Source organism: Chlamydotis macqueenii, chromosome 6 (genome assembly GCF_036417535.1).
Source record: "Chlamydotis macqueenii isolate bChlMac1 chromosome 6, bChlMac1.mat, whole genome shotgun sequence".
NCBI classification, from domain to species: domain Eukaryota; kingdom Metazoa; phylum Chordata; class Aves; order Otidiformes; family Otididae; genus Chlamydotis; species Chlamydotis macqueenii.
The window spans coordinates 12,986,048-13,009,514 of NC_141561.1; the positions used below are offsets into that span (position 1 = coordinate 12,986,048).

Genomic DNA, 23,467 nt, shown 5'->3' on the forward strand with positions numbered 1-23,467 from the left:
ACTGTGCTATCGCAGTATTGGTACAATTACATCATTTTTATCATGAATTTCCAGGTTCTGCCATTCCTGTTATCATTTGCACAATGCAATCCAGTGCAGTTGTAGTTCGAACACTTGTCAGCCTTTCTAGAAGGATGAGAGGAGCAGTATCAGTTTTGGGACTCTGTTTTTCCTGTGCAAGAGCAACTCCTTGTCTGACATTGTTCTCTCTGACACCTGTTAGGCCAAAATCAGTGTACACATCTACCAGTCCAAAAAGGAGCAGAATTTTGTTCCTGGATATTCTTTTATTAATTCAGAAACTACTGAACTTGATAGGAGTTTCTCTGTTGAGTCTTAGAGGTTTCAAAATAGGACTGAGCTCTTTATTTCTAATCACGTGTTAATTAAGTTTGACCCTTTTGTTCAGTTTTCTTTCTTAAAGCCCTCGGAATTGATGAGAGAAGCTTATTATTGTCCCAGTTTTCTCCTTCTTGGTCACCTGCTGATAAAGAAAAAAAAAAAATTGTTTTTGCCCAAAGAACGGAAAATTTTGAGGATCTTAAGAGTGGCCTGTGCGTAAGAGGAGAAGACATCAGTCCCTGCTCACCCATTCTTGGCCCATACACATCACTATATGTGTTTTCTAATACCATCTGTTACTGTAACATCTGTAATGTTGGATTTCAGCTTGAGTTACCCCTCAGGACTTTCTGCAATGCCAAGGCTTTCTGTTGGCCTTCTGGAAGGATGTAAGTTAATTCCATTGCTGATTCCTAAGATTGGTCAGGTTCATATTCTTACTATTTTGTACGCCTGCTGTCACCAGTGATGCCCTCCTGGTGTGAGAAATGAAAAGAAGCTTTGAGGCTTCTGACAAGAGCATGAGGTCCTTCTGCATCCTTCCCCACGCATACCTGCTTTGAGGTCTGCGGTGGATTTGGGGTGCGCGCCTGTGGCAAGTCACGCAGTGACTCTTCTCTGTGTGTAGCTGTGATGTGCCAAACTTGCGAGGAACGGGAATGGACCAGCAGAGAGCTATTGAGCTGTCTGTGTGCATCAGGCTGGCCGTTTGTAAGGGGCAGGTAATGTCCTATGGGAAAGAGATCTGCAGACTTGCTGGTGGCAAGAAGAGCTTAGCAGCCAGCTTTGTGACTGTTGGACCCACTGGATGTGCTCGGAGCTTATTTAGTTGAGCCAGTGGTTAAAAAAGTGTTTTGTTTATATTTTCCCAGTTTTGTGCTCATGATTTCTTCTGTCACTTCTACAAACAATTGTTTGAATGTAGATCCCTCTACCTTGCCTTCTGAGCTATTTATAACTGGATACTGGTGAAGAGGTGTGAAGTACAGCTGTCTTCTAGGCTTTTCCCGTACAAACAAGCCTAGGCTTTCTTCTCAAACATCTCCTTGTTGCTTTGTCTATCAGAAACTTGCAGACCATGTTATGAATATTTTGAGAGCTCAGAGAAGAACAGAGCTCTCAATCTGTTCAGGCTGGGCTACTTGCCGTTGTCTTGTCCTGCATGTGCACCTTATGTGAAGTGGTTTGGGGTTTTTTTTGTTTGTTTGGTTTTTTTTTTTTTTTTGAGTGGGATACGTATATCTCTCTATATGTATTTCTCTATACTTATGGTGGAGACAAAGGGCAGGAGATTAATATCTATAACCAGTGGGTGCAGTTGTCTAGACTCTTCTTTTACCTGTTGTGGTTTTTTCCTTTTATTATTGTGCCTGAAACTTGAAGTCATCCTCTGAATACAGGATGGCACTGGCATTAGTCCTGAGAAATAGCTTCAGAGTTGGCTGAGAACTGAGTTGTTGAAAAGTACTGATGGAGGCTTTCTTTGTGTTGCTCTTAATTATCATTTCTTTCCCATTAACTAGAGACAGATAATTGAAGCTTAGCACTGGAAAGAACATTTTGTAGGAAACAGCCCTGCCCCAGGAAGGGGATGAACTGATGACCCTGTAAGCTTTTCTAGCTCAAATTTCTGTGGCTTTTTCATGAGGAAAGGACAGAAAAAGGACCAAGAACACTTTGAGACTTTATATCCATTCTCTGCTTAAAGAAAGAGCAGACACACAGAATTGTTTTTCCACAATGTTGATTGTGTTAAATGGGACTCTCCATTACAAGTAAAGTTACACTGATCTTGGGATAAATATGAGGGATCTGTAAACAGCAGGGAAAATTCAATGAGCCTGAAATAAAAGCATAGTCAGACTGCCCTGACAGACTCTCCTAGGAGTGCATGCCAGCCTGCGCATGTAGAGGAGGATATAAAGCACTGGACTGCTAGCTGAAAACCTCTGTGATGGAATTTTTGGGGGCATCTGTCACGTCCATCTCTGAAAGGGTGATCGCCTTGTCAGAAAGTAATAATTTGATATAAGAAGCAGCATTTAGGAGACTGAAATTTTTGTTGTTGATCCTTTGTGAAGAAGTGACTGTAGAACAGAAGCAAAGGCTATAGAGGTAGTGTTTTTTTAAATTAAACCAGCTGATAGCATTACAGAGAGCAAAGAAGTTTTCAGACTCGTGGACCGTGGCTGTGTTTCCACTCCCTTCCCTGTATCTCAGCCACTCTAATGAAAGATGTTGTCTCTCCCTGTAAAATTTTTATTTTGTACCCTAGTTAATTGTGTGTATAGCAACCCTGCAAGTGTAGAACAGCATGTTAGACACTGCTGCTGCATTTGGAAGAAACCTATTAACAATCTGATTGTCTTTGTGTTCCTCCAGGTCGGATTCGTACAAGGAGACAGAGCTCTGGCAGTGCCACAAGCGCCACCTCGATGCCTGCTGATACCCGAGGCCGCAGCCGGGCTAAAGTAGTTTCCCAGTCCCAGCGTAAGAAGTGTTTTATTTCTGGGGGAGGAGAACAAATAGCTAGTTTATACATTTCTCTTAAATTTTGGTAGTGTCAGCTGAGGATTGGGCTCACTTTTGCCAAATAATGTTTGCGCACGTAACAAAACAAATCCCCACTCAGACAGTGTGTGCTCTTGCTGGCAAATAGGGCCCCACATGTGAGAGCTTGCTTTCTGCTTTTTTTTAACCAGTTACACAGCAGAATTTCATGTTGCTGTGATGTGTAGGACTAAACTTGCACTGGGTCCCACTGAGACACCCTCTGTGTCTGCAGCTGACTGCTGTCCTGGGTTCTTGCCCTGCCAAGCTTCTGCATATGTGACTGTATTTCTCTGTGTAACATGTGAGCTGTCGAAGTTAATGTGATTTGGCATCAATTTAAAATAGGACATTATCTATTTTATGTAGATATGGGGAAGAGTTCTGCTTTGATTCACATGACACATCTGCACTCTCTGGCTTCCTGGCAAGACATGATTTTCCCAATGGCATCCGTACATATGGTGCTGTTGCGTATTTGTCATGTGTATCAAAGGAGAATTTTGTCACTCAAACTTTAAAAGGAATTGGGAGGAGGGAGAAAACCACTCCTGTTTTGAGGACCTTCAAGCTTGTGGGTAAGAGGAGATGGGGTTTGTGGGAAGATATGTTTGTTCTGAGGACTTGTCTTGCTTTGCACCCCTGTTTAAAAGTCCTTCTCTGTTCATGCTCTTACTGCTTTGCTCTGTCATGCTGGAGGGATGGGGAAGCAGTTAATAGCATTGTGTTAGGCTGGGAGAGCTGAAGAGAGAAGTATTATATTCAGGATGATGCCACATGGAAGTCTTCAGATTGAGATCATGAAGGCTTTTGGGCTTTGATATGCTGATATAAATTGATTTCTTCAATTTTGAACCTAAAACTGATACAAAGCCAGAAAAGATGTTTTTTTCCTAAACTTACTTTGATGAAAAATGATCAGATGAGACGAGTCTCAGAAGTTTTTAAAGAATAGTTGAGTATCCAAAGGTTTCAAAGATTATGGGTTTAATTTTTTATAGAATGTCTTATGAAGCATCAGGATGGCCACATCTGAACCTGCTCCCTTGGTCTAGTTTGCTGAATCCCTATTCCAGCCTAGCCCAACCAGATGTGATCTTTATCCTGAAGTCAAACATTGTGTTAAATACCTTAAAAATTGAACTATAATACGGTTACAGGACCAAATTCTCTGTGCCCATACAGAGAACACAACTCTGTTACAGTTTTGCATACTGGGGTGTAATTTAGAGCTGAACTTGGGTGTCTTGGTTGATGTTTAGCTGAGAAGCTGATCAACCTTGGGGAATTTAGTCACATCTGCATGTTAACTCACTGGGTTATGCAGAGGCTTTAGAGTGACATGTTTGTGAATAAATCTGTCTGTTGTGTATAGTGTAAGCCGCATGCTGAATGCTGTATTGTCTTGCTGTCTTTTAATCCACTTTTTGCCTGTCCTTTGGTCTGCCCTCATAATCAAGGATCCAGATCAGCTAATCCTGCTGGTGGTAAGAAACATTTTCCATTTCTTGCTTTCTCACATTATTTCCTTCACATTTTTTAACTGCTAAGCTTCCCTCACTCTCTCCTAACTGTGAGACTTAAAAAACCCATTTTCTTAGTCATAAATCCAAATGTGTATGGCAGGTGATCTTGCGTTCTCATAGTAATCAAACATGATAAGCACACACTCTGCATGTTGAAGCTGACTCATTGCTTCATTTTAAACCTCAGGTGCTAAATTCTTCTTCCAGTTACTTCAGTGCAACCCTGCTGACATGAGTGAGATTGCAGCAGTGTAACCGAGAGGAGTATTGGCTTTCAGGGCTTATGTGTGAGACTGGCGTCCTGTCACAAATGTTCTTACTTTTCGGGGGGTGGGAGAGCCAGCACCACATACAGTATTGGAGTATATGATTTGATTTTGGCTTTGGCCAAGAAATTGGAGAGGACAAGTAAGTTAAAATAGTACATGTATTATGGTACTGTTAATCAGATTAATAGAATTGCATGTCATCTTACATTAAGACAGAAGAACAGTCTTTAACTCTTGCTAGTTGTAAGAGTATCTGGAACTGAAATTTTTGTGAGATATGTAGATCCTGTTCAGAAAGAAACCAGCATGAATATTGCTTCAGAACGTGAGCTTGACCAAGTATGTTCTAGCAACCTTCTCAAATATACTTTTCCTTGCTGTTTTAGGAAATAAATTGAATGTCAGGAATGGGAATATCAGCAGCAAATTTTCAATGACTGTTATGTATATGAAGAAGTAAAAAAGAGTCTTGAATCTCTTATAGTTCATTGTGATTGCCTTTAAGCTTGCGTTAATTAATTTTCAAACAACTTACCAAAGTTACCACAGCAAGAAAAAAAGTATTATTCAGCTCGTTGAGTTAGACAGCAAGACTATTTCAGATAGAAATACCTACTGCAACTGGAATGTAAATATGCAAGTAAACCCTGATTAGCAGACTGTTGCAGACAACATGGCTTAGAAGAAATGTAAACTTGCCATGGACTATTCAAACAGACAAGGGAAAATAAAACAGGACAATTACTCGATGTGCTAAAAATTTTCTGCAACTGAAAGCTGAATAGCTTAGGTTTAACCAGTCAGATCGAAGTAAGCCAACATCTCTACAAATGTGACAGGCTTGCTTGGTTTACCCTTTCTTGTGCTGATCTGCTGCTGTTGAGATGGTGATGTTTTTAAATTTTTCCTTCACTGAGTTACTGCAGTGTGGTGTCGAGGTGCCTAAGCTACCTTGCAGCGGGTTACCTGAGCCAGAAGCCAGCTTGCTGCAGCACAGCGCTCCTCACCGGCAAATTTGTGTTGCTTCGTGAGGATTTGAAGCAGCCTATGAATTCCCTGCTGCTGCAGCAAGGCTGCTCCTGGCACCTCCACAACCTTATGTAAAGCCAGCTGGGGTATTCACAGGCAGCAGTGTCTGCTTTGGTGGTCTTCTCAGCTAGGCAGCATGGTTTATATAGGCAGGGTTGCTGCTGTCAGTGTTCATTGTCCTTGGACTTCCCTCAGTCTTCTTTGAAAGCCTGTGTAGAACACTCCCTTCAGTTTTCTGAGTGATTTGGGTCAAATTCTTAGATAAAGCTGATTGTATTCCAGTTTTGCTATCAGAGTGTTAAAAATCTTGGATGTTTTTAATTGTTTTTTTTTTCTTATTTGTGCTTCTTTTCTAGCTGGTAGCCGGTCTAGTTCTCCGGGTAAGCTGTTAGCAAGCGCCTATGGTGGCCTGAGCAGTGGAACATCCAGAGTCCAGCCGGTGCCATCATCTTCAGAGAAACGCAGCAAGATCCCTCGGAGCCAGGGATGCAGTCGAGAGACAAGTCCCAACAGAATAGGGCTAGGTAAGAACAGTCACTGCAGTGACATCCTGATGGGCGTGTTCGGAAGAGGGTCTTTCCTGTTGACTAGGAACATGTTTGCGTTTTACTGTTGTTCTTCTGAGTTTTTTAGCTGGCATGTTAATGTGATTGTGATTTGTAGGAGAGAAATTTTAATTTTCCATGTTGAGCTATAGTTTCAAAATAGACCTAGAGTTGTCATGAGATGCCTTCTGTTTGAAATTCAACATGAGCGATAGTGTTAGATCAGGCAGCAAAACCAGTTGTCGTGAATAACCATCACAGCAAAAACGCCTCATTTAGCATCAACGACTTAGTCCTGAAATGAGTTGAGCAATCTTTGCAGTCAGTTGGAATCAAGGGCAAAGAGCACCTTTTTGGATTATTTTAGAAATTTTGTAGCTTAAATGATTTGCTTCTCTCATCCTCAGTCTCTTGGAGCCACTTTATTAAATGGCATTTTACACTTATGCTTTGATTACTCTGTTTCCAATATTCTTGTCTCAGTGACCTATGTAAATATTGTATAATAGTTCTTATTTTCAAATTTATCAGCAGACTCATTTTTTTAAGTCAGGTGAGTAAGCATCATTATATATAAACTTTTTTGTATTTGAATTGAGGTGAAAAGGTATTCAGTGTGCTGTCTGAACAAGTAAATATTGTTTTCTTTTTTAAAATGGAAATGTTTTCAGAAGTTTGAAGTTTATGTAAAGGAAGAACACTTTAATGCTATTACTAAATTATTTTATATCTCCAAAGAATTTACTAGTAGGTTGAAATTGATTGCAGTATCCTCACTGTTGTCAATTAAACTCTTAAATATTACCTTAGCAACTGTATTTTAAATTTAAGCTACCTTTTTATTTAGAGTATATTGTTAATAGAGAAGTACCTTATTCAAGTATATTGAAATGAATTGAAAGCACCTGAGTGAATATGCTGTTATGGTTCATAAAAATATTGCAAGTTTACTGTGATTATTTTTCCAAATTCAGCGTTCTTCTCATGTCTGATCTATTTTGTAGCCTCTGTATGAATACATTGTGCTTTCTGTTCATTGTTTTAAAATGCAAAGTTTCTCCCAAATATTAGAGGTAATTGTTCTGCTGTCACTCTGCAGAACAACATTGGTTTTAGGAGGAGACAAAGAATGATGGATAGTACCATCACGTACGCTTAAGACGATCATCACGTTATGTGATCTGATTTGAAATAATCTTGAGCATCTGAAGGGAAATCGCTGTGTGTAAAATCCTCACTCTTGGGTTACCTGCTTTCGGGTATATTATGGGAGCCTTGAATTCTTTTGAAAGTGTAATTTGTTTCATTGTTACTCTGCTGTGCTTCCTCTGAATGCAGTCAGTGCTTGTTCTTTGGGAGTGGGAGAGAGCTCTGACAGATGATCAGATGTGTGGGCTTCCACCTGCCGCCCTGACTTGATGGCCGCAGCCTGTTCTTTCGGGCTGTCACGGGGGCAGGAGGGTCTGACCCTTGTGGTGCATATAGCACTCTGTTGCAGAAATGGTGTCTTCATTGGATCTTGAAAATATTAATATTGGCTTGGATGGTGACAGTGTTTGAGCTGTCATCTTTATACCATTATTCTTTGTATTTATTACTTTATAACATAGTAGCTAACAGTATTTTATGCTTGCTTATTGTGTTTCTTCAGTCCATATCTTTCCTTGACTTGTTTTTCATTTGTTCATTTCATTCAATAGACTCCCATTCACCGTGGTCCAAAGTACATCTATAGACTTTTTCAGAGTCTGATTTCAGGTGTATTCCTGAGCACACGTATGACATCAAATATACATGCAGTACTTTAGGCTTGGTGGGGTTATTTATGTATTTGATACACGTGTGCTTATCCCATGGGCTGAAACATCTCTTAAGTCTGTGGTCACATTGCAGTGCAGCGGGTGTTGAACCATTGTGCAGATCAGCTGTGAGAAATGGGTAATTCCTGGATCCTGTTCCTGACTCCTCCATTGACCCGAGGAGTTTTGTTTTGTTTTTTTTAAGGGATGAGTGAGAGTTGCAGCCAGGCCAATGCTGTGTGTGCAAAAGTATGCCCACAGACTGTGGGTCCTTATGTGCAGTTGGGCTTTGTACAGGGATCATCTGCTGGAGTTTTTCGGGCCCTTTTGGGGCAGTGACAAGCTAATAGAGCCTCTGCATGTGAATGTCTGTTAGCATCAGTACCTTGCTGCTAGCTTAGATGTCCATAATGATCACAGGCATCCATGAAGTGTGTTCTTTCTGTGTACTGGTAGCCTTGAAGAAGTATGTTGTTTTCCGAGAGGCAGCACAACGAGGCACATCTGGCATGCTGAGGTCCTGCATGGTCACCTGTGTCACCCTGCTCTGTGGTGCTTTTCAGCTCTAAGCTTGCGTTTGCTGACTGCTCAGTGGAGGTGTACTAGCAGTGATACCCTGTTGGGGAAGGAAAAGTATAGTCCACTTAATCTTGAGCTTTTCTTCTGGCCTTATAGAGGAGATCCCATCAAAAAAGGTGATGTTCATTTCCCATGGATTGAAAGTTTCTGCTTGAAGTTAATTCTGTTGGATACTCTGCAGATCACGTGGCACAGTTGGGTCTGAAAGCAGTGAGAGGTTTGAGATTGTCGTTCTCCAGAAAATGGAGCAGGTACAACTGGTTATCCGTTTCCTGCAGCACTGCTTTTTCTGTCAGGGTTATGCTGTGTGCGTTAATTGGAAAGCTGAAGGCAGGTTTTGACTTGCCTCTACTGGGTGTGTACAACTGCAGAGCTTTCCTTTGGCTGTTTTGGCAGCATTTACAGGCTCTTTAAAATGTTTATATTGCTGTAAGGGAAATGTCTGCTGATTTTTTTAGTCTTCACTGAAGAATCATTACAAGTCACACCCTAATGAAGTATGGGTTTCTTCTGAGTGCTAGATTGGTAAACGGGGGCACTATCTAGTTGTGCTGGTGTTATTGGCGTCTGTTGGTTTGCACTGATGTGAGAGAGCCCAATAATGTGTTTTAATAATGATGTGAAACATATCCAACTGCTCTGCCTTCCAGATCAAATTGTTAAAACTTAGATGTATAGGACACGTATAGAAAGTTGGGACTGTGTTGACAACAACCCACCTTTGTCCTGTCCTAGGCTCTCAGTCCAGAGCTGACTGTGGGCACACTGCCTTCATCCTACCTACTCCTTTTAATAAATTTTGCTACTCATTTACTTAGTTTTTATCTGAATTTTAGGAGTTGGGCATTCTGAAATTGAGAGTTGTATCTGTCTTCTCTGCCTTTGCTGCCTGCACTGCGAGGGCAGGCTGTGACAGTGAGAGAGACTGGTCCAAATGACAGCACTGCTGGCCCTTACTGCAGGCAGTGCCCAAAGAAAATAATCTTGAACAGTCTTCCCTACATAACACAGCAATAAAAACGTGGGCCAGGTGCCTGGGAGTCCACAACAGACACATCATTCCATTCTTTTCAATCCATTATTTTTTTCCCTTGCTTTTGTATTGGTGTCTAGTAACATGCAAATCTTTTGTTTGACCATTGCTCGTGAAGTACTCAGTGTTTGGTTTTGGATGCTCTGTTTGTGCAGTCAGTATTGTGCTTCACCTGCGGTACTGTCCTGTTGGTCTGTTCTCATGCGGTTAAAGTGGATTTTCTTCATACTTCATGCAACTGCTGTTAGCTGTTATGGAAGGAGAATGTATTGTGTGCATCCTTTAATATTTTTTAAAATCATTCACATCTCTCCCTCTCTAAAGAGCCTTTACTAGTTTTAGTAGGTTATGTTATAGAAAAGATTGACAGATCTTCTCTACTTAAGAGAAATGACTACTTGTGCAAACCTGATGTGAAGGCTGCCATTATTTACGTATAAGCACGAGACCCAAGAATGAGAAATTTTCTTCCAGAGAGTCCTCAGTTTCAAGCAAGTATTTGCATGGAAGAATTTAGAGCGTTACTTTCACCTGTCAGCTTCTTTCGTTGTACATTTGAGGTGGGATTACTGTGCCTTGGACCCTAATTTCATCGAGTTCATATTATTTAGTCTGTCTTATTTATTATAATACCATCTAACTCACTCAGAAGTTCTAGACTTATGGTGATCTAATCAACTTGGCCAATAGCTCATCTTGTATTGTCTGACATCAACGTTCAGTCATCAGAACCATTAATTCATCTGAGAGATACAAGCTGGGTTTTGCAAAACTGGGAAGGATTTGACAAACCAAGAATCTGGCAGTAGTCTGTATTTGAATTTTAAAGCCGAGGTATGAAGGTTTCTATTTTGTTCTGTACTGTTTACAACTTGAAAGGATACTAATAGATCCAGTGTATACAAGTGCCCAGAAGCACTCTAGAGGAACTTTATTAGCTAGAGTTTAGGTGTTTAAGTTCCATTTACAAACCAGTAGAGCTTTATAAGTATATATGTATTCTAAAGCGTGCAAACGGCACTTTTTATAAATACGAGGATACTGTTCAAGTGCTAGTATAAAGCAGGTTCATTATGTGTATGTGCCTCTGCTCCACTGTCATAAGAGCTGGTAGATTAGATTTTACTCTGTGCATTAGAAGATTCCTTAAAGGCTTTTCCTGAAAACTTAAAATATAATACTGCTTTTTCAAAACAGCAAAGGAAATCCCTCTTTATTCATTAAATTCTTCAAGGTAAACTCACAATAATTAACTGCTACTATTTCACCTAAGAGAACATTGTATTCTCTATTGGGCATAAAGCTTCTTAAATAGCTTTCTGCAAACATCCTTCGTATCAAAATGACACAGAATTTGCAGAGGAATAATCCATTTTTAAATACTTAGAATGCTTATTTTATAATAAAACTCAAATCCTTGAGGTCAATCAACCTTGTAAGGGCCTAGCTTTGTTTTTCCTACTTGAACAAAACTTCAGCTAAAGGCAGTGGGATTGCTTTTTGCTATGAAAGCAGCTTAATCTTTTATCTTCTACTTTGCATTTGGCCAAATGAACAGTTTGCATACTCTGGGTTCCCAGGAGGCAGCTGACAGGCAGGAGCTTTATTAGGCTGTGGGAGATTGAACACTTGATACCTGCCAGACCAAAGATAAGAGCCTTGTTGATTTTGTCAAAGAATATAGTTTAAAGCTCTCTGTAAGCGTGCACTTATCTCAGTCTGTGTGCATATAAAACCATAAATGTAAGGTTTTAGAAATGTTTGAGGAGCAGAAGTTAGATCGCTTCTGTTGAAGATCTGAAGCTGCTGCTATCTTAAAATTCAAACCACTTTTTAACCTGTCTTTCAGGTGTTCAAGTTCTAAATGCTTTTTCCCAGTATCTTTCACTGGAGAAAAAATATCTCTACAAGTCTGTACAATACACTTTTTTCCTTAGGATATTTATTCACAGCAAAGCTATCCTTGAGAAAAACAAATCTATGTAAAATTGCATATTGGTATTGTAACTACGTCTAAAAATTCTGACCTAGTTAAAACCACTTCTGTTTTATTCCAGAAGGGTGTTTATCTTATAATTAATGAAAAAATATTCTAGAAGGGTTTCTTTTAGCCTCATCTGTTTTGCATGTTTGGTAACAATAGTGCTCCCCTAAATGATTGAAGATTCCTGCTCTACTTGAATAACAAAACTTGAATCGCTTAAGAAAAAAGCAGCCTGTCAACCAGACATTTAACACTGCCGCAAACTTCACCTCACAAAGGCAGCTCAGCGTGTAAGGTAGTTGGTTTGTAAAAAGCCTGAGCAGACCGCTGCAAATTATAATTACTAATGTAATAATTACCGTAACTAACAGAAATGTGACTTGACTTTGAGCTTTCTGTCCTCATTAAACTTGTTCACCTTCTCTGAAACTCTCCATGCTGCATGCTAGCACGGAGCAGTCGTATCCCCCGACCCAGCATGAGTCAGGGGTGCAGCCGTGATACCAGCCGTGAGAGCAGTCGAGATACAAGCCCTGCTCGGGGCTTTCCTCCGCTTGGTGAGTACATGTAGGCATTGGAGCTTTAAGGGTCAATTTTTTTCTCCCTTTCCCTTGTTCTGATTACCCTTTCAAGACACTGCCAGGTGGAATGAGCTGATTTCCTGTCCTCTCTCTTGGATTCCTAACACACTCCCCATTTCCAACCCCGTTTCCCTTGTGTTTTCTTCTGCATGCTTTAATTCTGGTTCTCGGCATTTCACTGTTAGGAGGAAAAGAGTTTAGTTTTTGAAGTTTTGTAATTTTTAGTTTCATTAAATCAGCTTGTTATGGGGCTGCTGTGCTTCACTTTACAGCACTGACGGGAATCTGTGGGAGAGCAAGCCTCTATTTTCTAGGTTGCAGTGAAGTACTCGGTAGCATCGTAGACTGTTGTTGAGTGACTCTAATTATTCATTATCTCATTTTCTTGCAGCTAGGTATAGTAACAGTCTAATTTCTATACTAAATGCTCCAACAGAGATATAAGCTCTTTTTTTTGGTAGAGGTTTTAAATGACATTGTCAATCGATTGCACCTGCCATTTTGTAGGAAAATTTTCAAGCAGCCTAAAATTGTGGAAAGGTCGAGGTTTTAAAGGAGCATCATTAGCGTGCTGCTTAAGTGTACAGTACAAATAGAAAATCTCATTACAGTTGCCACATGCAGAAGTTTTTCTGCGCAATGCTGAAAACAGCAGGATAGTTAATGTTTCTGATCAAATACCATATCATATATTCAACCAAATACATTGCTTGTTGTATGAAAGATTTGTTTGTCATCTCAGACATAACAAAATAGAGTTGATCTCCAGGCCCTCTTCATTTATGTAGTAATTTCATAGCTGTGCATGTGGTATTAAAAGTGAGGAAAAAAAGCGCTTACAAATTTCATCAAGGCAGAGGAATGGTATTGCAGGATCTGTTTTGCACCACATAGTGACAAAACACAGGTGTGTGACGCAGTGTGTAAGTGGAACAACATTTTGGGCTTAATTTTGCAACTTTAATCCAATAGTGAGAAAAGGTTACAAAAAATATACAGATGGGAAAAAATTCCTGTTTTGTTCTCATACTTGGTTAATATACTGAACTTTTAAATAATTTTTCGAACTACATGTATGTTGTCAGTATTGATTTGGCTATCAGGGCAGAGACTGGTTGTCTTCATCCACATGAAGTCATTCGCAAAAATCCCATTGATTTTACTGGTATTGAGTGGAATCTTCAAGTTAACAGTAGAGAGGCTTTTGGGTTCAAATCTTCATTATTATGAGCTATAAAATAATCTATTTGCATTATCTGTAATTTCTCAGTTTCTGGTGAAAAATAGAGTTCAACTTAGCATTTGGAACTTGGTTCATAGCTCTTTAAAATAAATAGATGAACTTTTTATTGAATAAATGAGGCTGGTTTGATAATAGAGCCGTAAAGGGATAGTAGATATCCAAAGATAGCTCATTTTTATAGTTACTTGCCTAGCTTCAATTTTGGATGAAGCTTTTTTTTTCTCCAGCTGAAGTGTTTAAACAGGCTGGACTTCAAGGTGTTTTATGTCATTGTGCTAAGTTTTGTTTAATGTAGAGAAAATACATTAATTGAAATACCGTCTTGAGCCCTTGTTCTGAAAAATAAATGCAGTGTACCAGAATCACAGTTGGTATGAGTTTTGTACTCCACCAGCACGGAGCCTGACTTGTACGCTGACTGTAAAATTCCAGTTATGGGTGTCTATTACACTGGTTGTAGCAAACTTTGTGGGGAGAGGGTAATTTCATTTTAGCTCATGATATTTAATTAGCTGAAGATTAATGCATTTCTAGAAATACCTGGTTACTAAAAGTCATTAAGATATGGGGCGGTGGGGGAGGGAGGAAGTATTAACATAATAGTAACCCAATATAGTTATCCTATTGTCTCTTTTCTTGTGTTTTCACTGAAATGTTTTAAGCTCAAACATGTTAATGAACTTGTTAATATAGTGTGTAATTCAACTGAAAGAAATTTATATATGTCAAATTAAGCCAAAACAATATGATTCTATTACAGTATTTCTAGAACCCAGTTAATCTTACATTAATGCTGAGATAATATAATCCTGCTGTGCATGGTCTAGTTTTGCTTGTAAAGATTAACTTGTACATTAGTTAATTACACTTAAGCTAGGTATATGTAAGTGACAGGATTCCTGCATTTAGTGATATTATGGTCAATGTCAGTGCTGACATCCTGACCTTGCATATTGCTCTGCTTTGTTCCGAGGCTGCTATGCAGGTATGCATGTCTGCACCACATGTCTTGCTTCCTAAGTTAGGAAACACCAGTGAAGAGTCGCTCTACCCTCAGCCTCTTTGCAGAGACTTGAATTTTTTTTTTTAATTGTTATTCCTTTGTCTTCATGGGCCTTGATCTTGCAATGACATCCACAGGGGCACAGCGGACGGCTTGGGAGAAAGCAATTGCGAGCTCAGAATCTTAATTGTGAGGTTCAGTCCGTAATCCTGCACTGATCCTGCAAATGTTTCATGAGTTACTTACGGTGTCAGTGGGATTGTTCTCTGCAATAAATGCATGTGTTCTCCATAGTTAAAGACCACATTGCATATTCTGTGTAGCTTAAAAGCTGTCAACCTCTCACAGCTGGGGAAAAACCTAAATTTTATTTTTCTCACTTGCTGATTTCTATTTTATAATGTTTGTGTTTATGAATGCTTTGCCTTAAACAGAAGACTTACAGTTTTTCTGCCGCACATATATATGCATAATTGACAAAGCCTGTTTGTATTAGAAGGTGCTTTTGCTTTATTTTTTTCAGTTTCTTGACAGTACTAGTAATTATTTTAAAGTAACAAGGCCTTCAGTGAGTCTGTGGTGATGAATTGCTTACATGAGCAGTCAGTTCCTTGGGTCAGTTGCTTTGAGCTAGGTGAGCATATTATTGTTAGACACAGGGAAAACCTCTTTAGAAAAACTAAATTTCTGTAATTTGGGAATGGCTGGAACAGCTTTCCATTTGCTTTTGTAACTCATGTTTATAAACAACATAAACAAACTCATGTTTATGTTGAATGCAAGAACTGAAAACCTCTCCAAAGGCATTTTGTGAATCATGTGCTACTGACAACTGGGAATTGAGCTGTATTTGCCTTCAGCTCTTCTGCTACTGCGTGTGCTCCATTGCTATTAACAGTTTGTATACATGTGGTGTAATTCTGGATAGATCTAGGATGTGCATACTTGAATTGTCTGTGTACGTACTTAGATTCAAGAAATATGTATGCAAAATTTGTTAAAAGCAAGAGACTTTTGGAGGTAGCAACAGCTACAATATGTGTGTATGTGTGTTTACTTGGGAAAAAAAAAACAAACAACCCAAAGACCTATAAGTAGTGGTTGGCTGACCTCCCTGTATGACTCTTTCTACTTCTGTGGTTACTCATTCTCTTTGTTAATGTCGTTTTTTATGCATAGGCGAGAATGTTGTGGAAAAATACCTGCAAGCACAATTCCTAACCATTCATCATGGCTTCACTTTGGGGTTTAGATCAGACACATCTAAATCCTGCTCTGTAGTTATGTGCTCCACGTTCTCATGATGGCCTTCTTCCAGATCTGTGGGTCTGGAATGTGACTGATGTGATGTGCACTGGGATTTTTTTTTTTTTTTTTGCTGAACTGCACCGGGTTTGAGACTGTCACAAATGAGTTTTGTCATGCATCATGTTGACGGTCATGGGGAAAGGGGGGGGAAGCTACAGACGGAGATGTCGCTGTGGGGCTTGCGAAGTATCTGTCCTGCATTCATACACAGCGTCATTCCCCTGTCACTATGAAACACCTTTACTGGTAGCGGTCACATGCATCCCCTTTGGATTGTGGCATTTTCTGTCTCGGGTTCAATGTGTGTTAATCCTGTGGGTGTTGCCATTCCTTCTACTTGCAGCTTCTCGACGTCATTCCAGGTCCACTAGTGCTCTCTCCACTGCTGATTCTGTTGGGCAGTCAGGTGAACAAGCGCTAACTGCATGAATCCGCTTCTTATACGTAGTCTTGTTTTACACCATCTTAACATTTGCTGTAATGTGCGTCAGCCGGCACTTGGCATGTGCTTCTCACCGCTGTGGGGCTTTCTGTTCTGTTTTGTTCAATGTGCCTTTTTGTTTTCAATATCATTTATTGGATTTTTTTTTAATTATTTTTATGTATTTTAGGAACATTGTGAGCAGTGTTTAAACAAAGGGTGATCCAGGGCTTTCTCAATTCTCCTGTAAATTGGATCAGTTGTGCAGCGTGGGCTAAACCTTGACTGATGCAGAGTACTTGCAACTTCTGTCTGTATCTCCTCTTTAGCAGTTTAGCAGTTCCCAGTGCCTAAGACTGGATCCCAGTGGGTTTCATCCCATTTATTGCTAAATGTTCTGGACTACTGTCACTGTTAATGGAAGTGGTTTGTGGGATCCTCTCCAAAATACACAAGAGCAGCAAGAAATAAGCACCTGATAAGCTTTCAAAATGAACTTTGGTGGATAACACGTGTTGATCCATCCTTCATATAATTCTGAAGGCCTTGTCCAAAATAACATGGAAGCTGTTGAAAAAAGGATTCCCTTAATTTCACTGGGCTTTGCATCAGGAGATTCATGTTTACATATAATTAGAAAAATCTCTAGATTCTGGTGACTTCTTCCCACCCCTGTGCTGGATTTGCAGTTGCAGAGAACCTGTAACTCCCTTTGGAATCAGGATATTTCACTGGGAGTCCTGAATCAATGAGGACTGCGAGCTTTGGGTCAACAGAAACTTAGTCATGGGGACAAAAATGATGTCAAAGATGAATAAAGGCTTCAGGGTTTGCTTGGAGGCTAAAATTGCATAAGGAATTAGTGACACTGAAAGTTTTTTAATTAACTCCCTTTAGGCAGGGAGTGAAAAATACTCTGTTTCTCTTAAGTCTAGTTAAATTCTGTGACTTACCCGAAACTCTCAAAACATTTCCCTTGTCAGGTTACTCGGCAGAAATTATGCAAGCTGATTTGCCTCTTTGGCATTTTCAAAGTAGCAATTTGAATTTGTATTTAACAAAAATAATCGAAAAGAAAAATTTCATTTGTAATACAGATTTAAGCTTTGTTTGCATTCAGCTTCCTGTGGTAGTCATTTCATGCTTGGCTCCAGTGGTTTGGTACAAAGCACAATCAAATGATATATGGCTACCTGTGTCCTAAAGAAGGCCAAAATCTCCCTAAAAATGACAAGATTGGTGGTTGGGAGTTTTCACCAAGTTTGCAACAGGTATAATGAATCTAGCCAGGAAGACAAGGGAATGCAGCCAGAGCATGCTCTGCTTATTTCTTACTCCGCTTGCCTGTACTGGTTATTCCTGGAGCCAAATGTGTTCCCAGCCCCACGTTAGAGAGATGCCGAGGTCCCTCCTGAGGTCTAACTTCAGCACTCGGGTATGGCAACAGTGTCTTGGGGAGAAGTCCAGAGTGAGTTGGGTGTTATGAATTTAAAGATCACTGATAGAAGTATTTCAGAAAATTTCTGATAGCCATGGAGACAGATAAAAGCCAGCATGCCACACTGTACTTGATTTGTTTAAAAAGCTCCTTTTTGTTTCTTTATGCTGGGTATTTAAACTGATCTAAAATTGAATTACTTTGTCATTTTGTTCTTCATTTAAAAAAACCAAACTATCTTCCCTTTTCTAATGTAGTACTAAATTAATGTGAAAACAAATAACAGTAGTATTTTTTGATGCTATATTATTTCAAAAGCTAAAGCCAAATTCTGAGCTCAGTAACACTTGAGTAATGTCATTGAGTTGGGTTTAAATATAAAACTGAGTCCAGAACTTGTCACAAAATTTACAGCCTTTGTACTGTACCAGATATAATTTACACTTAGGAAACTGCTTGTCTTCTGTACATCTTTGTAATGTATATCTCTGTAGTAGTGACGTCAGTCCAACCTAGTGCACTATCATCTTCTCTGTGCTTCTATTAAGAGTGTACAGAACTTTCCATTTCAGGGATGACCTACCTTTTCACGTGAATATTTGAAATTACTCTTCAACACAAGTGCATTAAAAAAGGGGATAGTAAGAACACATACAACTTTGATTTCTTTGTGAAATGTTATGATTTGATTACTTTTTGGCAGTAGTTCTAAGAAGTTTGGTTTTTTTTTTTTTTTCCCCCCCCCTTGTAATGTGTTTTGTAGAAAATGTGCTTTTGTTGTAAATCAGAAATGTCTTGTCTGGGTACATAACTGAGAAACAGTAAATTGTGATAGATAACACTTCTATTTGAAATAAATACTAAGATTCAGGTTTTTTCTCAAAATATTTCAGATTTAAAAAATCTTCCCTATTTCCCCTCAGTAGCTTAATCTGACACACCTGGGTAAAGTTTTGGAATTAGGACAGTAGATTGGCAGACTTCAGTCTCTGATTTAAATTATGCATGTCAGTGTAAGCTAATTCCTTAAAAGATATTTCAGTGCAGTAGGTTTTTAAAGGAGAAAGCAATGAAGTTTTATGGTAAGCGCAGTATTTTTCACAAAAACCATAGTAAGCTGCTGACTCTCATGTTTGACCTCAGTTTTGTGTAAATCCACAATATAGTTATGCATTTTGATAAAGAGTACTTCTCATTTGTTAAATCAAATATAGATGAACTGGTAAAAGACCTGTGTCACTTGACCCCTCTCTCTTGCTGTGTGATGGCTGCCTCCAATGTGGATGGGCTGAAGGTCTATTAAATGGATTCATGCAGCTTGATTCGTGCACCACTGAATTTACTGGCAAAACTCTTACTGGCATGTGTGGGTGCCGGGGGACAGCGGTGTAAGAGATGTCCCAGGAAGGATGTTCCCAGTTCTCCTTGAGCAGAGACAAGCACATGTGGAAACAAAAACTTGAAATGCCAAAACCAATCTCTTTCTGCTTATAGACCGGAACCAGGATCCCAGTAATACGGTGTCTAATCCACCTCCATCTAGAGGGATGGTGCTGTTAGAGCCTGGCCCATGATACTCAAGTCACTGATTCTGTCATATCCCTGCTAGCATGCCTTTCTGAATTTTGCTTTTGCCCTGAGAAACTACTTTCAGTAACTCTTTTGGCAGCCTGGGCAAATGCTAAAGCAAGCTAATTATTATTAAGTGTGTACATGGCATTTTGAACTCAATCCTGTTAGTTTGGGTGCCACTGAGAGCTTTGCTGTTAAGTTCAAGGGGAGGACGATACTGTTTGGCCAAAAATACCGGTTTTCATATCATAGAGCTTTTAAATGGTGTTTCAGGCCAGTGTACATTTAAACTGCTTCTCAGGAGCAGTAATAAAACAAAAATTGGGGTCACTTCACAAGCAAATCTTATACCATAGGGCGTAGGATTAACCAGTATTCTACTGGTTAATCAAGCCTTGAGACATAAAATAGGCTAATCTTTTGCTGCTGGTCTCACATCCCTGCCTGAGAAAAAGCTGCAGGATGGATGAGTGCTCGGGCATAAACATGTTCTGACACTGGGCATAATTCTGTCTCTCTGAAGTTAATGAGAAGGTTTCTCTTGATTTCTGAGTGTGCCAGATTGGGACTGGCGAGTCTGCCTCTGACATTAAAATAAAACTTTGAAACAATTTCTATTTAAAAAGAAAAGCAAAGTAGATACCCTGCTTCCCAGCTTTAAAAAATAAGTTTTTTATTAAAAAAAAAAAAGCCCAAAATTATCTCTGTGGCCCAACAAACAATAGTTTATTTCTTCGTCTAATGGCTAACTCTGTAGAGCTGTGGATAAAAGTGTTTAATGGAAAAGCACTGCAAGTTCCCAGTGCCTGTGGGGAGAGCTGCTTGGGCACCTGATTAGGATTCCAAGTGAATGTGAATTTGTTTAACAGTCCCTTTCAATGTTGTCTTTTGTGCAGACCGGTTTGGACTCGGACAGCCAGGCAGGATGCCTGCTTCTGTGAATGCCATGCGAGTCCTCAGCACAAGCACAGATCTGGAGGCTGCTGTGGCCGATGCACTGGTAAGAGGAAAAATACAAAATGCTTCCAACACCGGAAAGTGGCTTAAAGTTACCTGTACGTACGTTCTCCTCTTTCTAAATAGCTTTGTTCTGGTTGTGCCACTGTCTGATGCTGTAGAGTTAGTTACTGTTTGCTGTTTTGTCTTTGGTTATATTGGCAGCAATATTTCTTTCCTTATTCTGTGTTAGTTCTCCACAGTTGTTATCAAACAGACCGCTGTGGCTTGGTGCTAGAACTGCAAGATGGGTTGAATCAGCTGTTTGTCTTATATTTGGCTGTCAGAGGATGATGCCCCCTCACCCACTGTGGGGATGCTTGGCACCTGTGGAGTCAGGGATTTCTATCAATCTAATTACCTGCAGGAAGACTTTGTCAGAAAAACAGTGTTCTCTGTTAGTGTTGATTCCTGATGAGGTTTCAACAAGAGCTAAGGATTTCAAAAGTTCCTGCCCTGTGTTATTTGCACCTGGCTAAATACTGAGATCAGCTCATAACTTGGCTTACCTGCAGCTGGTACCATCTCATGAATTTAAATTGAAGTGTATTTGTCTAGCCTGCTGCTAGTACTTTCAAACATTCAGTGCATTTCCAGGTAAATTTATTGTCACTTAAAAAAAATGTATTGTCCTATGTAGTCTCACTGTACTATAATATCTCGCAACTAGAACCCAGAAAGTGTTTTCTGCTCTTCAGAAGACAAGTGTTAAGATAAGCCTTTGGATTTACCTTGAGAATTTGGGAGAGACAGAATGTTTAGAGGTGGGGGCAATTATTGTGCAGCATTCACTGGGTACCAGTGGGTCTTCTCTGGCTCTAGACATAACTTGGATCTCTCTTTATGGAGAATGACCCATGTCCCCAGAATTTCTGATAATGTCCTTTCTCTGTTTCCTTGTTCACTTTCGCTAAGGATGGCTAACGTTTTCCTTTTTGTATTTGATTATCACTCAGCTCATGCCACATCCATTTCTAGATGGTTATTAGAGTACTGCTGGAGAAATGTCACTTTTTACCTTTCTGTTAAAAAAAAAAAAAGTATTTGTGAATAATATAAAGGGAGGACAGTATATAATATATGGCATGGTTGCATTTAGTGAGGTGAATCATTAGTGGGCATTTTCATTACCAAATACGACAGCTTGTGAGCCAATTTCTGCTCTCAGCACCTCAAGTTTGCTACCAGAGCAGTTCAGGGCGTAATTATTGGTGGTGGTTTTTGCCTGTGTAAATGAAAAATCAAGCTGTATCCTTAACGTGAGCAGCTGCTGAATGTGTGTCTTGAGGGAGGAGACGGTCACCGTGTTTCAGTTCACTGCTGATCACTGAGATCTATTTGGGTGTGACTTAATCTTCAGCTAGACTTTCAGAATTCCCTTTTAAATATTCCATGCTCTTAAGTTAGATAATATTATACTGGAATGTTAAAATTTTAAGGGGTTGAACAGTTAAAAGAGAAATCCTTAAATCTAGCTGGAAACTAAGTGGTACTGCTGACTTTGATCAATCTGAATTTGTATCACTTTAGGGGATGCATTCCGATCTTGTTGTCCCCTTCTTTCCCACCACCCCAATTTGCTCTTTTTCTTGGTTGTCTTCTCACAACAAGCAATTTACAAACTCTGTTCAGGCTCCTTTTGACAGAGTGATGTGATGCTAGCTTTTACCCAGCAACCTTGTTTTCAGAGGAGTATACTTTTCCCAGTGGTAGGAAATGGAAAGAACTTCTCCAAAGATGGCTTCAGCCAAATACTCAGTTTAAACAAACCAGTGGGTCATTTTGTGACCCCTACTCCCTGTGTACAGTTCCCATTGGATCCACTGCTACTGTTTCGAGAGCTGGACTTGGCCTAAATCCACAGTGTCTATACTGGGAATCAGTGCTCGGATCTGTCAGAAGAGCTCAAAGTGTGATGGAAACTTTGGTGTTAAGTAAGGCCTTTAAACCAGAGGTGCCAGACGGAGGATCTTAAAAGAAGCTAAGCTTCAAATACTGGTGTAAGAACTGCAGGTTGAAAGAGAACTTGGTTAAGTGAAGTTGATTAAATGTGCTGTAGTGTAGATAGTAGTTTCCTGACATCAGAATTTCTTTCCAAGACTCTAAAATCAAATGCTACTAATAATATGTGGGGAAATAAATCATTACCAAAATCTCTGATATCTTCCAGAGCAGCATTTCCGAAAAGTGAACGAAGAGATACTGTATATGGATCTGTCACAAAAAAAAAAAAAAAAAATTAACGGATAATCTCACTTGCAAGCTCCCTAATGAAAATTGTAGGCTATGTGAGTAGTGCAACAGTTAGGAAATAGTCAGGCGTTATTATACCCACTTTTATTTTGCATAAACTGTATTTTTTTTTTAATTTGCTAAGACACATTTGCTGTACGTTTTTGTTGCAAAAACAAACCCTACATAAGCTTCTGACATAATTCTCTATGCTTTTTCCCACCCTTCAATATTTTCCTGCCTACAGCTGTTAGGAGACTCCAGGAGCAAGGTACTAGTGCTTTCTTGACTTTTTATTTCTACTTTCCAACTTGCCCCCACCCTGTTGCTAACACCCATGATATTGCACTTGAGTTAATTTCTACGCTTCAATCCTGCAGTCCTAGTGGAAGCAAAACTCTGCTAGCTTCACAAGTCCAAGAACTGCAGGACTGGACACTGGAAGGCAATCTGTAGCAAACACTTTAGGCTGTCTTTTTCTGATACATTGTCTTGTCAATCCTGTTGTGTTAAGGTTTGTTTAAGAGTATGTTTTGTAGTGTAGTGTACAATTTGTTTTGGTACCATAATTATTCTAATATCCTTTATGTAAGGATTGAGGTTGTCGGAGATGTACCTAAGAGAATGAGATCCTCTAGTGCCATGCTATGGAAATGAGTGGGATTTGAGTACTCAGCTCCCTTAGCAGACTCTGGAAAAATCCTAGCCCAAACTAACAGAGAAGTCATCTCCTACATCCCAGTGCATTTCTAGAGTCACTTCATTATCAATATCAAAGTGACTGTGCATGCCAGCACAGATTCCTTCAGCTCTTTCTTCCTTATCTGCTTGGTTTTTTTTCTTGAAGAAGAGGTTTATCATCAGAAAATCTGTAACAATGGAACCTTTATTGACAATAAAACAATATATGATTTCATGACCAGTAGCTAATTCTGCTGGACACAAGTATCTCTCTTTCATGCTGGGGAAGGCAGACCCTACTCCCTTTAGTCACTCAAATAGTCTCATTGAAATCAA

At 39.6% G+C, this 23,467-nt stretch overlaps 1 protein-coding gene across 5 annotated transcripts in view; it reads left to right on the forward strand.

Annotated features, from left to right (window-relative positions):
* Positions 1-23,467, forward strand: part of CLASP1 (cytoplasmic linker associated protein 1) — a 178,594-nt gene that overhangs the window by 99,973 nt on the left and 55,154 nt on the right. For 2 of the 5 annotated variants that reach the window (XM_086750735.1, XM_086750736.1), the window contains exons 21-24: positions 2,725-2,832; positions 6,073-6,240; positions 20,119-20,222; positions 22,698-22,721. In XM_086750735.1, coding sequence (XP_086606861.1) covers positions 2,725-2,832; positions 6,073-6,240; positions 20,119-20,222; positions 22,698-22,721 — 404 coding nt within the window. Of the gene's footprint in view, positions 1-2,724; positions 2,833-6,072; positions 6,241-12,105; positions 12,214-20,118; positions 20,223-22,697; positions 22,722-23,467 lie in introns of all 5 variants that reach the window. The other 3 variants (XM_086750737.1, XM_086750738.1, XM_086750739.1) reach the window with 2 other exon arrangements.